The 19,108-nt window shown below is 40.7% G+C and overlaps 1 protein-coding gene across 1 annotated transcript in view; it reads right to left on the bottom strand.

Annotated features, from left to right (window-relative positions):
* KPNA1 (karyopherin subunit alpha 1) overlaps positions 1-18,722 on the bottom strand; it is a 53,653-nt gene extending 34,931 nt beyond the window's left edge. Inside the window, exons 1-5 of the mRNA XM_075715071.1 lie at positions 18,695-18,722; positions 6,051-6,184; positions 3,544-3,651; positions 1,608-1,707; positions 938-1,032 (exon numbers count right to left, since the gene is read on the bottom strand). Of these exons, the coding sequence (XP_075571186.1) occupies positions 938-1,032; positions 1,608-1,707; positions 3,544-3,651; positions 6,051-6,179 (432 nt within the window). The 5' untranslated portion in view covers positions 6,180-6,184; positions 18,695-18,722. The remainder of the gene's footprint in view (positions 1-937; positions 1,033-1,607; positions 1,708-3,543; positions 3,652-6,050; positions 6,185-18,694) is intronic.
* Positions 18,723-19,108: the final 386 nt, after the last annotated feature.

The raw sequence follows: 19,108 nt of genomic DNA, 5'->3' as shown, positions 1-19,108 counted from the left end.
AAAAGGCATTTAATTTTTTTTTCCTATCAGATTGCTTACAAACTTTCCACTGGAGTTGCAAACCAATAAACTGGCTTAAATCTGACACATACTGTTAGTTACTGTCCACAGACTCCTCAAAGGTAGCTAACAGACCTTTGGAATTCTGTGGATATCAATTTGAAAAGTAATTCCTATAAATGATACCTTTTCTTTAATATGTAAGAAAAAAAGTATCAATTTTTTGCATATCACCACTCACCAAAATTTGGATTACACGTGGCATTAATAAACTTGTTGCCTTACGCATTTTGAAAGAACATTTAATAGTTACCTGTTAACATTTTTTTTAAACTAGATGATTCATTTTCTTTAACTTTCTACTAGCGCTGAAGAAAGAACTTTGACCAAAGAAAAGGATAGCTGGAAATGAGACAAAGCTCCAAGAAGCAAGTCCAAGACAAATTAACCACCACTGTAGCAGACACAATTTAGTTTTTCAAACCAAAGCAAGTAAGTTTCAAGGTTTCTATGTTTATCATTATGGCTTGCAATTCTAATTCTAAACTCTTTTCAATTTAATCAAAAATTGAAGTCATAGTTCTAAAGATTTAAAACTGTCTTCAATTAGTACAAAGACGACAAACACTGAAGTTTAGTTTAATAGCTTTTCATCTGTTGAGGTCCAAATTTCAAACGCTGTTTTTGTTACATGACACAGCATAAAGACCCCATCCTAGCAATCACACAATGCAACATAGACATGTCTCTCTCTCCTGTCCCCAGAGGTCTTGCTAGAAACCCTGAAGACAAAATAGCTTTTTTAACGTAGTGAAGAAAAAGAGGCTAAGTACAGCTAATTAAACAAATCACCGATTTTTTTTTTCTACCTAATTTGCATCACCAAATGCCTTCATAATACAGGAAGATAGATATAGATATATTTTTATTTGTGTACCTGTAATGTACAGTTTTCTTTTCGTTTGAGGAACTCCACAAACCTGGCCACCACTCCTGGTGTGCTTATGACTTCATCTATTGGGGGATTTGGTTCTATTTAAAATAAAAAGCAAGGTTAGATACATTCATTTCTTTGTAGGGAAATTCTCAAATTACTGCATCAAAATAATATCCAATGACATACCAGCTCCTCTTTTCTGAGAGTGTGTTCTTTTTCTACAATACTGCTTTACCTTTACTAAAAGGCAATGGATTCCTATCTGTCACCATAAGACAACTCCAGCTTGAATTTTGAGGTAATGAGGTAACATGATTCAAAACACTAATGCACTCAGTAATTTAGGCAGACCAGCTTCACAGCAGCAGTTCTGTGAAGGCACTCTGGCACACACACGTGCAGAGAAGCTTCAATATATCAGCATATTTGAGCCGTAGAGACACTGCCTACAATATTTAAACTTACATTCAAGAGTAGACATCACATCTGCATCACTTAGTAATTACACAGATTTCAAGAAAAGAAGTGACTATTACATAAACCTAGCTGGCATTTTCCAAAACAGAGTTTCACCCAGAAATTTCTGTATGAAACTCAATCTTTATTCCTGTCAAAGTAAAAACATACAGGGATGCTTCTGCATTTTTCTCCAAGTAATTTCAGCCCTTACCTTTAGAAAGAAGCTTTCGGAATTTCTGGGTGGCTGAAAGCTGCTGTTCTGGACTATTGGAGAAAATCATCTCAATCATATCAGAGGTGATGACTGCACTCTAGGATTCAGGGCAGGGAGACAGAATGAGAGTGATAGAGAGCAAGAGGAAGAAGAAAATCTGGGATTAGTGGTAACAAGGATACAAATATACAGCAATTTTTTTGCTAAACTGGTATCAATTTTATCTATTCTTGAGTAAAAACCTAGATAAGACCAGTATGGACAACAAATGAGTCATCATATGTGTACATCTACATAAACAGCATCATTCTTAGGTGTAGTCTTTCTTCTCTGGAAGCCAAAATTCAAGTTTTACTTAAGTTACGGCATGAAAATTACTCTTCAGAACCTCTCACCAGTATTCTCTCCCCTTTTTTTCTATCTCCCCTCCTCTAAAATAAATGTAAAATTTCCAGGTTCAACAAAAGGTAATTTAAATTGGAATAGCAATTACTGTTATGCAAGAACACCACTTTGATTATGCTATTGTTTAGATTTCTGCAACATGTACATTTTGAGTCATTCTCTTACACAAAGTGTACAGAACCTGTCATTTTTAGAAGAATTGACAAACCTAATGCTTGTCATTATAATCAAATAGAGTATTACATTTTCCGTAATATTGACAGTTTCCACTAAAACAGCTAAATTAAATCAGCAACGTTTCTTATGCCAAGTAAAATCTGACATTCTGTTCATCACACATGTAAACCCATGTAAAGAAACATAAGGGAGTTAGATCTTTTTCTTCCACTTCTGATCTAAATCCCTACACAGATCTGATCTAAACCCTTAGATACATAGGGAGACAGATGACAATGCTGAAAATACTTAAGCTTTGCCTGTAACAGCTAACAGCTCCAACTGTTAAGACCCTGAAATTAATGACATTTAAAATAGTAAACTGTATAATGGTAGTATCTATCTCAATTAGATAGGCTCCTTTCCTTACTTTTTAGTACCTATTCATTTCATATAAGCTACCACACAAATGATTAAATGGTACTGTCTGATGTTGAAAGAATATCTTGAAGAGTAAAACAATATATTCTATTAGTGACCTACCACATTGTTTATAGGCATTTCTCTGTTTCTCAGTAATTTTCAAGGCTGGTATAACCACCAACAGAAACCAGGCCCAGCCTGATTTCTATTAAAACATCATTTGCATACTCAGAATACAGACACAAGTGTGAAGATCGGTGGTCAGGCTTTTAAGTGAGGACTGCACTTTCCTTAAACCTCTCTGTTACAGCCCGAATCCCTTACCATTTTTCTTTCCAGGGAGAAGACTGTGGCAAAGAAACAGGGAGAAAGCAGAAAAGCCTAATTTCCACTAAAAGTTTTTTCTGTAGGATGAAATTCCAGCTTGGAAAGGAGTTTAAGGACATATGCAGATAGATAAGCTAGGTCTATCTGTGTTTCCAACACTCTGGCTAAAAATGGTGCCACCTGGAAGTCCACTAACAAAGATTTCTACTGAGCCCATTTTTACTTTGTAAATTGCAATAACACATTGCCTGTTTTGTATTTTCATGTTTCAGGCATTATGAATTTCAGATCAAAAAACCCCAACAACTCTGGGCAACAGTTGATAAAGTCACCCCTAATGGTAAACAACAAAACCAGGAAGTAATCAGCCTGCCTGGAACAATGACATTTTATTTAATTTTCTTGAAAGCGTATCCCCTAAGCAACCACTCTATCCATAACATTTTTCTCTCCTGTAATCTGCTTCAGGGCAGTTTACTGAGACAGGTGTTTAAGAGCTGTCCATAAGCAGTTTGAATGCTGTTTTCTACATTTTTCTGGAATTCCATTCCCCTCAAGTCACTGCACATACAACAGGCCTGCTCAGTTTCAGCAAACACTGTATTCCTTTCTCATCACTTACAGAAGTCATCTCCATGTTGTTCATCTGAGCCTCATGGAAGCCACCATCGGACATCACTTCTTCCTCCGCTTCTTCCTCAGCTGTTGCAACATTTCGGCGTTTAAACAACTAAAGAGAGGAAGTATTTAATATGTATTACATAGCCAATATATACACAGCATGTCATGCTACGCTGCCATAAAAACGACATATGCTATCACCTGAAAGAAGCTAGTATACAGGACTCCTCCTGACAGTAAATGGAGAAAGTTTAGTCATGGAATAAATGAAAACAGCAACCTGCTAGAATACCGGTTCCCAACGTTTCTGGAAAATCCTCATTGATATTCCCTTCTCTTCTTCACCGTCCCCCTCCACCTACGAGCTATCACTAGCTTCCAGACAATTGCTTTCTTGCAACTGAGTGGCAGAGGATGCTGGTGCCCAAAGACCTGAAAAATTGCTGTGTATAACACATCTTTGTAGAACACCTGCAGAAGATGGGGTAATTGAGTTACTGTGGCAAAGGGGGCTTTGGAGGATGATCACATGGGATTGGTCTAAAGAAATTATACTGGGATGAACAGAATTTCTTTGCTACCACTTAGAGAAAGTACCCGGTTTAAGATGTCATGAGAAGAGCTAAAGAGGCCACAGCTTCTCCCCTTAATCCAGCTGTCTCATTGGAAGAAACATTACCAATGACAAGATGGGTCCGGGGGTGCTGCTTGGCCTGTGGAGTTCAGGAAACAAGACTCCAGCATCAAGCCACGTCAGATTTGCACCACTGCAGACAGGCAAGACAAAGCCCTGACACAGACCTGCTGTTACTCTTCTCTCCAGAGAAGATGGGGAGGAAACAGTACGCAAAACTGGTAAGTCTACTGCAACCCTAGGCCAGTGATAGGCATCCTTATGGAATGCTATTCCTTCTAAGCTAGTGTATGATGTGCCCACTCAAGCTCAACAAACATGCTCAAATACAATCTTAAACCAAAATTTATACTTCTCCAAATTATGTGAAAATTCAGATGCCTGAGGTTGGTTTGGTGAGGTTGTTCAGCTAAAAAAACCAACCAAACAAAACCACCCACACACCACAGGGAATTTAAACAAACTTCAAACTTCTATGAGCTACGTGCCAAATATATGAGAAAAGTACCTGTACAGGGTCTGAAATTGTCGAGCTGCAGACTCTACTTAGAACTCCACTTCTGCTCCACTGTTAGTCCAGTTAGGACTAACAATTTTCCTTAACAGAAGGAAATACTGCCACACACTTTATTTAGCCAACCTGTGGCAATCAGGTCCAAGGGAGGTCAGAGGCACACATAAGACAGAAAATGACTCATCATTTTCCTAATTTAGCAATGGCTTTACAAATAAGACCAATGACATTCTGTGCTACCAGTAGTCTGGAAACGCTACCTGCAGATACTGAGCAAAATCAACAAGAAGTATTGCAATTCTGCCTCAGAACTCTCCCCTGCCTTTCCTTGAAAGCATCTGGTATTAACACTGTGAAAATGATATTAAACAGAACAGATTACAGACTTGACCTACCATTCCAAACACAAGTATATTAATATCTTCATTCTAACTCCAGAAACGTTCAACATTGATGAAAAAGGCTTTGTTATAACTTCGTTTGAAATTGAACCAATCCCTTAAAGCTTCCAACGAACACAACTAAGAACAAAAGGCAGAACTGTTCAGTGCTACCTGTTTTTATCAGAAGATGGTTTTCATCATGTCTTGTCACTGCTGCTGTTTCCTGATTAAACCTGCAGAGCACCTGCCACTTTGCAATGTGAATGAAGTAGCAAAAACTAGCAAGACATGAGCAGGTAGATGAGCTTCATTTCCAAGCATTTTTCTCAATCGTTTTGCTTACAACATACACTAAATCCACTACTCAAGGTACCAGCCTTATGGACATAAACACAGCATAAACTTTTGTGAACTCATAGATGAGCTGAAACTTAAAGACAGAAACATGAGAAGAATTAGGTCAACAAATTATTTCTTTCCTCAAGAAAATCATTAGTACAAGAAAATCATTAGTACAACTTAGAAGGACGTGGTCAGACCTTCTCCTCTTATTCTAATGGCAATGTTTCTTTCCATTTCACCACAGCTTGCCACTCTTTGAACAGAGATTAGAGCCACCACAACTCAGGTAGAAAAAACAAACAAACAAAAAAAACCCCAAAAAACCCACACCATAAACCAAAACAGGAGTTCCTCAATCACCTTCAGTGCAAACTCAGACAGCTTTGTTCAAATCATCTTTTAAGCTGCTCTGTCCACTCTTACACTTGAGTGAATGAGGAACACTCTTAAGTTTTGTAGAGCCTGTGGAAGAGGCAGTAAAGCCTGCAAGTGACTCTGATTTCAGACTGACTATGTATGAATTTGGCAGGGCAGGAACAACTAAGAAGGGGCTTGGGAGAAGCAAAGAGCCAGAGACAGCGCAAGACAAGACTGTTTAAGGACCGGTTACAGTTATCACAACTTTAGTACAGTACCTGTTCCTCTCTCTTTTGCTTCCGTAACTGAAGACCCTCTTCCTCCCGCCTGCGACGCATCTCATCGGGGTTCAGAGATTTGTTTTTGTAGCTCTTCAGTCGGAAATTCTCTTTTCCTGAGGTCGTCATGATTCCTTTACAATGCAATTAAAAAGAGGAGTCAGAAAAGAATTACTCTTCAACAACACATCATTTTATATTCTGTCTCTATCTCTTAATCTCTGTAGCCATGCACTTCCAGCCACTGCCCCCCGATATCCCACCACCTAACTTCCAATAACTTAGAATGTGTAAAGCAAAATTTCACAGAATTGTCGCTTCGGTGTGCTAGTTCTTCACATCAGCCCAACAAACTTTTATTTACTTTCTGACACTGCAAGGCATGAATAAGTGAATATTTTATTAAGAAAGAACTGAGATCTATAAGGCAGAGTATACAGCCTTGGCTAAAAAGAAAACTGCACTAATAAATCTTAACATTTCTCCACACAGGGAATTAGCCAAACTATATTCCCCTGTCTTCACTCAGAAGTGAAGGGGTCTTAAATGCTTTTTAGCTTAATTCACTTTGCAAGTCAGTACAGAGGCTTTTTTGCACTCCAAATCCACATTTTAAGTTAATTCAATACAACCCTGTGTTCCTTCTATCCAGAAAAGGCCTACAAGAAAAACGGAGAGAGAAATTTTAGGTGAGGATGGTGTAACCACTGAAAATGCTCACTCCTGCAAGGCAGTGCTATTCTTCCCCTCCTCCCCAACCTCAGCCTCTAATCCTGCCACTGTTTATGTAGAAGGGCCTTTTTTCAGTCTATGATTTCCAAATACTGTCTTATGTAACTCAGGGGATCAACATTTATAGCTACCCATGATGATTTTCACACATACAGTGCTGCACTTTGGAGTTACTTAGCATAAAACAATAGCTATAAAACTGTGTGGAAAGACCATGCCCCCCCCAAATTAACGGGCTGTGGATTAGGTCACTACTCTTAGTGCTCCATTCTGCTGCTACTTCTCTCCTTACATCCCCCCCTTTAAATGCAAAAAAGGTTGGGAACCAAATTCTAAACATCTCGGTATTTCCATGCATCTTCACACAGATGCAGAATCTCCAATACATTGTAAATATCTGCAACTCTGTAGTACAAAATTTAGGAAACTACACTATATAAAAAGTTACTCTGCAGGGCTTTTAAAGGTCTCTTTCAAATGCCCTAACATGTATTAAACCTGCTACCTACCTCAAATTTCAAAAGCACAGAATCACCAGGTGATAAACGATCTGTGTACTTTTCACTTTAAAATGGAGCAACTTGAGCGTAATACAGACTCTCAACAGCTTAGGTTTCCTATCTAAAACACATCAAACATATAATTGAGGCTACTCTAACCTCCTTCCAGTTAGCACAGAGTTTTAAGAGACTAAAAAAAAAAAGGATACCCAAATGTGCTTCTTATTAGAGCCTCTTCTTAAGTTGCTGCTACCTGACAACTGTTTATAAGAATTCTGATGATCAGAACTGACTTTCACAGAAGACATTTCAGGCATCACTTCAAGCTTTACTGTATTCCACCAACTGAGATTTAAAAAACTGTTAAGGGACACAAAACTACTATATTGAAGATCAGTCAGTCACAGATTGCACTGAATGCAACATAAGAAACTGAGCATATAGGTAAGTAATTCAGCAGCCTAATTCTGCTGAAAAGGCTCTTCCTGAAATGGCCTACAGAAAGATAAAATCTCAGAACACCAGAAGTTCCCTACATCATTCTTAACAGCTCAGAGACCCCTGTCTTCCTGTCTTTAGGTGTCTGAGCTTAAAGTGTTCATGCTTCTTGCAATATGCTTGGCAATAACGTTTTCCTCCCATTTTCAGTTTAAGTGACTACTACCTGTATATTAAACATACAAATTATTTGGGGAAGCCCTGGCTTTTAACCATAAAAAGAAATTCAGGCTAACAAATACTCAAGAATACAAAGTTTCCTTTGTTTCTGAAACATTTTGAAAGAAATATTTTATATACTTTAGAATTAGGAAAATTAACTCAAACACCAGATGGACAACCATGAGCTAAAAGGATATGCCTAACAAGGAAACAGCTTTGCAGCCACTCTAGTCAATCTGCCCTTGAAAATGAACAAACGCAGGCATACACAACAGCCCAGATAAGATCTCAAGCCTTCCGCGACATTATTAATAATTCTCCATTTTTGTCTGAAACACATCTTCTCAAACTCACAAGATTATATTTGCCTTTATTTAGGATTTCAGGACTTTGATAGCTCCTGTGGTCATTTCACACCTTCACTTTCAATCCCTAAAAATTCTTAATTTAAAGAAGTCCTTGACAGGGAACATCTTCATTTCTTAATAATGAATTTCACTGGATTTCTATTATGTAGCCACTCCTTATGATGTTCCAGTGTTTCTAAACATCAGTGACACCATCCAACTTCACCATCAGCAAGTTTCCTTAGTGTATTCTTCCTTATTGGACTTATTTACCTAGTTTCCCCTCATCCCCCAACCTGTGTATTAATTTCTTTCAATTCATTTTGTTTCTGACTTTAAGGTAATAATTTTTATTTTCCTCTCAGAGCTCTATCAGCCCTCTCCCGTTGTACTTTACATCATCATTTCATTTATTGAAAATAGAGGCATAGGATTTACTTGAATTCTCTGACTTTACCTCAACCCCTCTACCTAACGGCTTCACAGGAATTATCTTCTATTTTTATTACACCCTTTACAAGCTTTAGCTGCAACTTTTGGCTATGCTCGTTTCTGACTTTCAAGACAGCTCTCTTTGCTGACTAACCCTTTCTTCTATTTTCTGAGTAAGCTGTATTCCTAAAATCCTTTCAAAATAGTGCATTGTGTTTCACCTGGGAGTAAAGCCTTCCTACAAACTCCTACCACCAAATGACAAGGAAGACAGTTTCTTCCATTAAAGGTGAAAAAATTAAGCTCCCTTCACCACTGAGAAGTTACCAATTCAACTAGTAATGAGTTCAGTAATTTATTTCATAGTAGTTCCTCACTGGTAGTAAATAAACAAAATCCCAACACATAGCCACATATCTATTTTATATACCTGCCTACCTAACCTGTGTAACTATTAAATCCGAAGTTATTTTCTAAAAGCAGCTTTTGTAATATCCTCAGTATCTCCTAAAATCAATTCTTTCTTCATCACTCTTTTACTGGTTCCCCGACTACTGGTGAGAAATCCAATGGCCACATCCAGGATTTTACCTAGCCCGCATCTACTGCTAGCATCTTTAGACCTGTTGAGTGTGAGCACACAAATCATTTTTTTAGGACTGAAAATATGACAATCTTATGTTAGTTGTTACAGTCATCCAAGAATTGTTTGCTATAAATCTCCTCTTCGATTTTTCAGGATATAGCCTTTCCCCCAGACTAAACCACACAGGCAAAACAACTTCAAATTGCCTCACTCGTCTTCAGCAGCTTTGTTGTGGCTTAACTGAAAATCTTTAAATGGTCACTTTAAATTCACTCATGGTAATTTCTTCATAGCAAATAGCAAACCCTGGATCTTCTCTGCACTATTAAAATTAATGCTAGTTCTGGTGAAAATCTGTGGTGGTTGTCATGGAAATGTTCTACCCATCTTTTCTTTCCTAAAGATAGCATATTATTTTCCACATTGTTTGGATACTCCCGTCTGCAGATAAAAACCTCTGTTGACCTGGTGAGGAGTTTTCATGGTGTGTTCTTTGGGGTTTTGTACAGCACCACTCAAACCCCATATGACACTTTCTTGTCCTCAGTTTGGCTGCCATGAAAAAATCATTTTTAGTAAAATTAAAAACACCATCTATTCCTGAATGCCTGCATTTCCCAAAGGAAATGATGTTGCCCACATTTTTCACTGATCAAGACAAGCACCCTACCAAATGTGGATGTGCTCTAAGGAAAAGTACTGCATTTCTCCTTGCTCATCAAGTCAAAGAAATTCAGAGGCACTGGGAAACACAGAGTCACTCACCGGAATGACTTACTTTGTTCGAAGCAATCATCTAGATAGGAACAAAAATGAACCCCCTGCCCTTTTAAATCAGATAGCACTGTCACTAGACTTAAGGGCTTTGCCAGAAGGAATGCCATGTGACTAATACTCTTGGATATTCCACATGTCAGAGGTATCCAGAGGTAAAAATAAAGGCCTTACAAATCAAGACCCACATAATGGTATACATAACCCAGATGACTGAAACAAAGATTACCAAATACACTGCTGATATTAAAGACTGTTAGAGAGAAATTTTCCTTCTTTGGAATTAGGCGGAGAGGGGGAAGTTTTTCAGAAGCGTAGACCCATACAAGGAATTCTACCTTCCAATGGAAATATGGCAGAAGAGAAAGACTTGAACATAAAGGCGGACAAGGAGGTTGAAGAGATACAGTATAAGTGATTAAAAAAAAGTTATCTTGAAGATCCATGATCCAACATACTACCAGTTTACATTTCCTAACAGAGACAGTTGTCAGAAGGAAAGGACTCATGGGATGCATGCTTGTGAGCTCTAGCGTACCATCAAACTCCCGTCTCTCCTTTAGATTCCTGCCAGAGAGACAGTGAAAAGATACAAGAGGCACTGTCAGCCTGAAAGGACAATCCGTGTCAGAAACAGCACTGTCAAGATGGAACTCCCAAGCACTGAGAGAAGCTGGAACCATTCAAGGTAAGAAATGGTTCAGCTATGCTACAAAACCTTTCCTTCCAAGGAGATTTTTGTTTGTTTGTTGGCTCTGCCATAGGATTCTAGACCTCCTAGAGAATTAGTTTCCTCACAATCATGCTTCTTGACATCACGCCAAACACCTACAGCACAGCCTTGACACACGTTTGAGCAATTCACTGAGTTCTGATTACAGGATGCATCATCTTCTGACACTCTTAGTGAGAGACTAGAAAACCTTTCCAATTTAAAAAACCACCCTGAAAGCAGTACTTGGTCACTCATTACTCTCATCAACACACTCCCTACAAATCCACCATCTTGGCCACAAATGTGTTTGGTTCAGGATGCTAACACAAGTATTTAAATCTTGTGGAAGTAAACTATCAGCTTTCTTGGAGGTGACAGACAATGAAAGGTCTTCATAATAAAACCATGAATAATATAGGGCACAGAATGACAAAAAATATCACCTGGGATTAATGCTATTTCCCTGGCAAAACTTCTAGAGCAACATCCTACATTTGCCATCACCCTAGAGAAATGAAAACACATCCACCAAGTCTCTACTGTTGACAGTGTTATCCGAGGTGAAAAAAGAAAATAAAGGAAAATTTGCAGATTGACTTCTTTCTTCACTGCCACCTCCTGTTGTTTGAAAACCCAGCTCAACCAGATTAAACATTTTGGTGAGGCTGTATCTGCTTCTTTTGCAAAATTATTTGACAAAGCATACTGGATTACAGGGGTCTGTGGGAATGCCCATCAGTAGAAACACACGTATCACCTGAGGGATGGGGCTGTTACTTTCAAATGTCTTCAGACTCTTGTAAAGCTCAGGACATCTAGAGGAAAGGATATTTAACCATCTCAACTACAAAAAGCTATTGTTCAAGCATAACACAGCCTATTTCTAAAACCTTTGCTTAACCTTCTCTAGCTGTAAAATGCGATTGGGAAACATGTCTCACAGGCTCTATAAAATTAACAGTTACAGTATTTGTAAAGACCTACAAAGTAAGTTTTGCTGATGATATATCAAAACCTAGCACTAACAAGGAAACAGAACGATCACATGAATTTCATTTTCTGTAGCTTGGGAAAGCTGTGGCAGCAGGCACGAGTGCTATTCACGAGCAGGAATGAGAGACTTCAGTCTATGCAGAATAGCAGGGACGCACACTCCTCGGGCAACCGTCACACAAGAACGATGGAGAACAAACAGAACCACCACCTTCTGCTATCCAAAAGGCCAGAAGATTAAAGGTGCTTCAAATGTTAACATAAGAGTCATAGCTAAACATGGATAGAATATATAGCCTTGAAACAGGGTTCAGACTTTTAGGGACTTTCTGTCAAAAACTGGAATTAAGGGGACTCCTTCATGGAATTGCTGCCCATGTCCCTATCTTCCAAATCTGCTTTATTTTGCAGGCTTCCCAGTCCTATTAGGTTTCCTTCATGCCCAGTAGTAGGCCTTAATTCACAATTGTTTCTGTTCTATCACCTTTATAAACCTGTGAAATAGCAAACCAAGTACTAATCCACCTAATCTATAGCAAATTTGGCATGTTCCAGTTGTAGGCCACTTGGCAAGTTGGACTGGTACTTGCATTAATTATCTTAAGTTTTAAGATTGTTCTCATTTTTAAGCAAGGCCTGAAAAGACAGACAATTTTGCACAATATGGAACATGACATTACAGACAAACTAAAAACCTCAGTATGGACTGTTGCTCAAAAGCAAACAAAACCAGGAGAAAAGAAAATAGACTGCATTATCTGAACAATGTTGAGGACACCTGATGTCAAGTTTGTAGGGATGTCACATTTCAACAATGTGACCTCCTCATCTTCCACAAAAGAAGAAAGGGCTGAAAAGGTGGTTAAAATAAACAACCACCACATCAAAGGTATTTCTGCAAAATGACTAATCTTGAAGGGTCAATTGTGTGTAACCCCAGGCAACATTCAGAAAGATCTTCTGTGCCTACAAAAAATAGTTTTTCTAAGAAACATGCCTAAAAGCAGGCCCCACCACCTGCTTGCCAGGCCCCTGATTGTCCTTTTCTACACTAAACAACACACAGAAAGAAACAAAACAAAAAATCAAGGAAGCATATTTCTGGTTGCAGAAAAAAACCCACACTAAGAAATAATTACTTGACACTTGGTGCTGTCTCAAACTTATCTGACCCATCAGCTTGTACTACCAGTTAAGCACACTGACAGCCACACAACTGGGCACTTAAGTAAATTTTTAAAAGTTTAAAGATTATGCTTTTTTTTCTTTTTTTTTTTCTTTGAAGAAACACCACTGAAGAGGTTAAGTAGTAATGCATTTACAAGGTTTACTAGAAAACAGTTTTACCAAGGTGGGGGGTGGAGAACAGGGAAGGAAAAAAAAAAACCTCAATAAAAGATTATACACAGTATATCTAGCACTTCACTATACATTTACTATCATGAAGATATTTCCAAGATGTTTTGAGTTCCATTTTTTCAAGGTCCATTTTGACTTAATGAAGCAGTAGATACAACTTTCAAAGTTCCAGAAAGCTTTTAACTTGAGCAAGAGGGCAAAAAACCTGGCTCACAAAGCCAAGCCAACTTAAAAGGAAAACATCTTCAAATTTGTTAACTGAGCCTTTCTGATTCGAGTTGCAAACACAAAATTCTTTACTGCATTCAAAGTCACTGCAGTGCAATAAATCTGTTTAAATTAAAAAAAACAAAAAAAAACCCCAAACCACCCTGATTTCTATAACCCCACAGTCCACAATCAACCTGAAACCAGAAAGTTCCCACAAGTCATAAAACAAAGCAGCTAGTGATGGGGAATTAAACTTTTCAGCCACACAGGATTATACTAACATTAAAAAAACCCCTCACATTAACGTGCCCATCTACATGAAATAACAGAAGTGATTATTCCTGTGTGCCAAACTAAAATGTAATGTTTTTCTTTTAAAGCAGACATTCATTTGTATTTTGACTAACATTACAGCACATCCTCCCTGCACTTACAGAACGAGCTGACCCACAGTGTATTTTCTGTATTTTCCATTTGAAAAACAAGTCATCTCTATCACTTGACAGTCATCATCTGTCAGAAAAAAAAATCATCCTAACATGTCTATCATCCTAACATGCCCTAAACATTCTTTACAAAAGAACAAGAGTGCACCTTTCAGCATTTCCTATAATGAAAATAAGAAATCACAGACACTTTAAAACAAATTAGGTTAAAACCAAACTAAATTATTAAGTTGACTTTGTAGTTTCAAGCAACTTTTGTTTGGGGTTGTGAATATCAGAAGGCACTGAAACCTCATGCTTCCTCTGATGAGAAATTTGCCTTCAAAAAATTTATTGGTTGCTGTGACTCAGCATTACAGAAGATATGTGTGCAAAAAGCACAACAGTAAGTAAAAATTCTACTGATTTCATACTACCTTTGGACATCAGCAACCAAGAGTCACACAACACTGATATATCAGCTGCATCAAGCCAAAACCCACAGGAACTTTAAAGCTTGACGATGCTCATTCTGCCTCCCTCATCCCGTTTCCACCTAGTACCCCTCCTACCAAAAGCTCTCAAGTCCAACACACAGCACATTCCCAAAGACACTTCTTTTCCTTTCTGATTATTTCTCGATACAAAAAAAGGTAAAACAAGAACACATACGCAGTTAAAGAGGTGATCACGTGGAAGCCATACAAAGCAGTCCCGCGCCTTTTAAGAGGCAGCCTCATCCTCCTTCAGACAAAAAACACAACACAACAATCTAATACTAATCACAACATTATTTTCTGACTTTACTTAAAGGTAAGTTGTGGCTTATGTGCCACCAAAAGGTGGCTTGTTTGCCAAAATGACATTTTCATATATCAACAGGTGAATTTGCTTTCAAGCATAGCATTAGCACTAGATTTGGTAGGCTTACAATGCCTTGTTTGGAGATAAATACATTCAGGATGTTTAGCCACAGTATATTTATTTCTAAAATCAGCATATCACTTATGAATAATCTCAACTTTTTTTTTTTTTTTTTTTTTACACATTCTGGACATAAAGTAAAATAAAGATCTGTGTGTGTCAAACTGGTTAGTTTCTCACAGAACATATGAATCCTCCTCCTGAGCCTGGCAAGCAGTCTGAACTACCAAATAGAAAGAGAAAATGAGAAAATAATTACTCTGGATCATAAGGGAGCTTCCAGCAGCTGGTGACTAGCTGAATCCTAAGTCTTATGGCACACTCTTAAAACTCAGTCTATATACATCCAGGAACACAGTCGTATTTCTTTCAATTCTAATGCTTTTAGCTTCTGCCTCCTCATGACACTAAGCATTATGTTTCAAGAAAGTATTCACTTTATCACAATTTAAAAATTATTTTATGTTACTGAACTCCATTTAGTCCTGTCTTACATGAATGGATCAACAGAAGTGACAATGCAACGTCCAATCTACCATTACTTCCTACCACTTTTTCATCTACCACTTCCTCCCGCTACTAATATCCTTTTTAAACCAATTCTGGTGAAAGGAAATTTACTGTCTGTCACCTGCCTTAGACTACCTCTACTTTTTATCCTCAAAATGAATTATTAAGGCTGCACAACATTTAGTGCAGTTCAAGACATTCATGAGGTGGCATAATATAATTCCCAGTCCTACTGTTCTATAGATTTTATATTTAGCAGAGGTTTTCAACGAGTGTTTTGTTTAAATTTACCTTTGCTGTTTTTCCAGAGTTCCTCTACATTCTTCAAAATAATTTTAAAGTACTGATATTTCTACAGGCCTTGCATCCTACTGCTGGCATTCTGTATCTTGGAAACCCCACATTCATTCTTGGAAATAACATAGAGCAGTTTCATCCATTACTTGCTTGACAGACTTAAACTGTAGCAGACTAAGGATGGGGTTTTTTCTTCAGAGCAGAAAAAAACTGACTTGCTATCATATCGCTGCCCCGTATCTCTGCAATTCACATCAGCACTTTTCTTTCATTAGTATTATTATATTATTTAAACAAGGACTTCCATTACTCTTTAGCCCCTTAGTATGAAGCTGGATAATCTTCATATCAGTTCAGCTTCCACCCTTGTTCTCTGAAAAAAGAGGTGGTCTGGTCTTTCTAACTTGTTTGTCCATTACATCATTCCAGAACCTCCTGTTTAGATATTTCAGCCACTCACAACATTTCATCAAGTAATTCCTTTAACGTCTTATTTTTCTTGACTTGCTCATAGCCTGCTAGGCTCCCTCACACCCCTATTCCCTTTGGCCTTCAGAAGTATTTAAACGAATCCATTAAATTTAGCTATTTGCTGCTGCTCTTCTAGTTCCCCTTATGTTTCCAACTTACATTAAAACCCCTAAACCTAACTTACATCACTTTTTTTCTTCTTTTTTATCTGCTATATTTCATGCTTTTTCACATAGACTTGATTTCAATTTTTCTGGAGGCCACTGTTTTAGGTCCATTAACCTCTCACCTCTTACCACAAAGTTAACATTTTCCAACCTAGCAATTTCTTTACTGTTGCCTTTAAAGGTACAATTTCCTTTTGTGTTCTTAAGGGTATGAGTTAAGGTCCCCATGTGCCCCCTCCAGGACTTGTAAAACACTTCAGAAGAAAAATTCCACAATCTTGTGGAGAGACAAACAGCTATCAAAGCAAGCCTGGCAGATACAGGACAGTCTAAAACAAAACATACCATTCTGTTCACTTTAGCTTATTCAACAGAATGGGGGGAAAGAAAAAAAAAAAGAAGAAAAGAGCACTGTACTGAAACAGTGTATTGTATGGAGTTTAAATAAGACTATCAAACAACCTGGTTAAATAAACATTTACACTCAAAAGTCTCTGTAAAAAACTTTTCAGAAACTGCTACAATGTGTGACTGTAGTACTTTTAGTTCTCACAGTGTCTTTGGTCAGCTGACATGGGCTGTTGCTGCCTCTATATGGACTAAACTGTGACTTCTCCGGGAACCAGCACTCAGCTGAATATACAGGACCACATAAGCAAGCTGGCTCTGAAGACATTGACACAGAGAACATAACATCGGGGTGGGGAGGGGGGGGAATTATCAACAGATGGCACAGCAAAAGGTAGATACCCTGGTACAGTGTTAGAATTAGAGATGGGGTATAACAAAGACTCTGTTCAGAAACTTGGAGGGGGGGAATCCCAAGCTCCCAAAACAGCCATGTTTCTTGGAAGTGAAGCATCACTGCATCTGTTTGAAAGATTATGACAAGGGAACCCATTCTGAGAAAAACCTCTACCTCGCATGTCATCTTAGGTTACCATGCCTCAAGCTACTCTTCGTTTTCCCTCAACATATGGGTACATCTAAAGGGTAATTAAAAGGTGCAACCACAGTTCAAATAGAAACAAACTTGTTTTGAATGAGCTAGTTCACATGTCAATGCACATGGTGATGTTGCAGGGAGAGCAACATAACGAAATTAGAATGAAAACAAGGGCAGATACACCAAAGATTAGTTTGATTCAAACTATTAATTTACACAGTGTTCTACTAACTGTTCTAGTCTAACTATTAATTGCCACGGGTATATACAAAATAGCTTTAAAAAAAAACCCTAGTTTCTAAAAACTAAGTTACAATCCCATTTCTGGATAGCTCATAGACATATCTCAACTTTGTTAAGTCTTCCGTTAACATCAAGCAGTCAGAGCAGAAAATACACCAGCAAACAAACAAACAAAAACCCCAGAGAAACGGCAGCTTGAATGAAGGATAAAGAGACTATTAAACACAACCATTCAGCACCATTTGGAATTCTGCAGAAACAGCAGCCCAGTATTTTCACAGCTCATGACCCATCTTTTCAGCCTAGAGTTTCAGTTTTCATAAAACGCCCTCAAGAGGCAAAGCTTAAAATCATCATTACACATATTCTTGTACAAGCAGTACAAATTTAAAGATTATGAATGGGACGAGTTTCTGCTGGTTACAAGGTCTCCGGAGACGTGACAATTGGAATCGGCCACCATGGCTACAGAGAAAGCACAAACCCTTCATCACATACAGGTAGTCTGAGAGACAATGTTGTAGCTGCGCTAACGTGAGGCTGTGAGGCGATGTTTGCAGGGAGAAGGTTCGGCTTTTGTAAGATCAACTATGATCACTGGCGGGGGGGAACAAAAAAAAAAAAAAAAAAAAAACAAACCCAAAAACCGGCCGGGCTTGGAAGACCCCGGAGAAAGTTTCCCTTCCCCTCCCCCTCGAGGCCCGGCACTGCCTCTTCTCACACCCCGTCCCGCCGGAGGACAAGGCGGCCGGTCCCGCCCTTGCGGCACGGACCTCCCCGACGCCCCGCAGACACCCCGCCGACTTCTAAAGCCCGGGCGCGGCGCTTCCGCGGAACGCAGCCCGCCACCGCCGCAAGCCCCGCCGCCCCACCGGCCAGGCGGGGGCTCCCGGGGCGGGGCGGGACAGGACCGGCCCGGCCCCCCGCCCTCCCGCTTCCCGGGAGCCGCCGCTGCTCCCGCCGCCGGCCGCAGCCCGACCGCTCTCCCCGGGGCGGGCGGCGACCGGACCCGGCCCACGCGCGCGCGGCTCCCGCCGCGCCGGGCGGCCCCGCCCCGCCCCCGCCTGTTGCACGCGCGCAGGCCAGGGGCTCCCGCAGCCGGCGGCACCCCCGGCCCGGGCCTCCCGCAGCCCGGGCCGAGGCGCCCCCCCGCCGAACACACACACACACACCCCGCGGGGACCCGGCCCTCCTCCCGCGCCCGGCCCGGCCCCGCTCACCGCCCGGCTGCCGCTATCCCACCCCCCCTCCGCCGGCTCGACGGGGCGCGGGCCCGAGACCGGAGCTTCCCCCCCGCCTCCCGGCGACACGGGAGGGCGGCGCTCCCCCCTCCCTTACCCCCCCGCCCCGTACCTGCTGCCGGCGCGGCCCGGCCCAGCCCGGCCCGGCCCCGCGCTGTCTCCTCTCGGGCCCGAGGCGCGCGAGCGCCGCTCCCTCCCTACCTGCCTGCCCAGCGCTGGCGACGGCACTGCGCACGCGCGTAGCGCCCTGCGTAGCTTCCGGCCCCGCCGCAGCGCTCTCTGGGAGGGAGAGCCCTCCCGCCGGCCACCGCGGGCCAGCCAGGCCTGGCCCAGCCCAGCCCGGCCCGGCCCGGCCGGCGGCGGCGAGCGCCCGCCCCTCTCGCAGCAGCGGCAGCGCCCTCCTCAGGACGGCGGCAGCGGCGGGCCGCCGCCCCAAGGGAAAGACTACGGCTCCCGGCACGCCGCGCGCGCCCCGCGCCGCCGCAGGCAGGGCGCGCCGCTCCCGCCGGCACGGCGGCGGCGCGCC

This window comes from Pelecanus crispus, chromosome 1 (assembly GCF_030463565.1).
Source record: "Pelecanus crispus isolate bPelCri1 chromosome 1, bPelCri1.pri, whole genome shotgun sequence".
NCBI lineage: Eukaryota > Metazoa > Chordata > Aves > Pelecaniformes > Pelecanidae > Pelecanus > Pelecanus crispus.
This window is presented reverse-complemented; position numbering and strand designations above follow the sequence as displayed.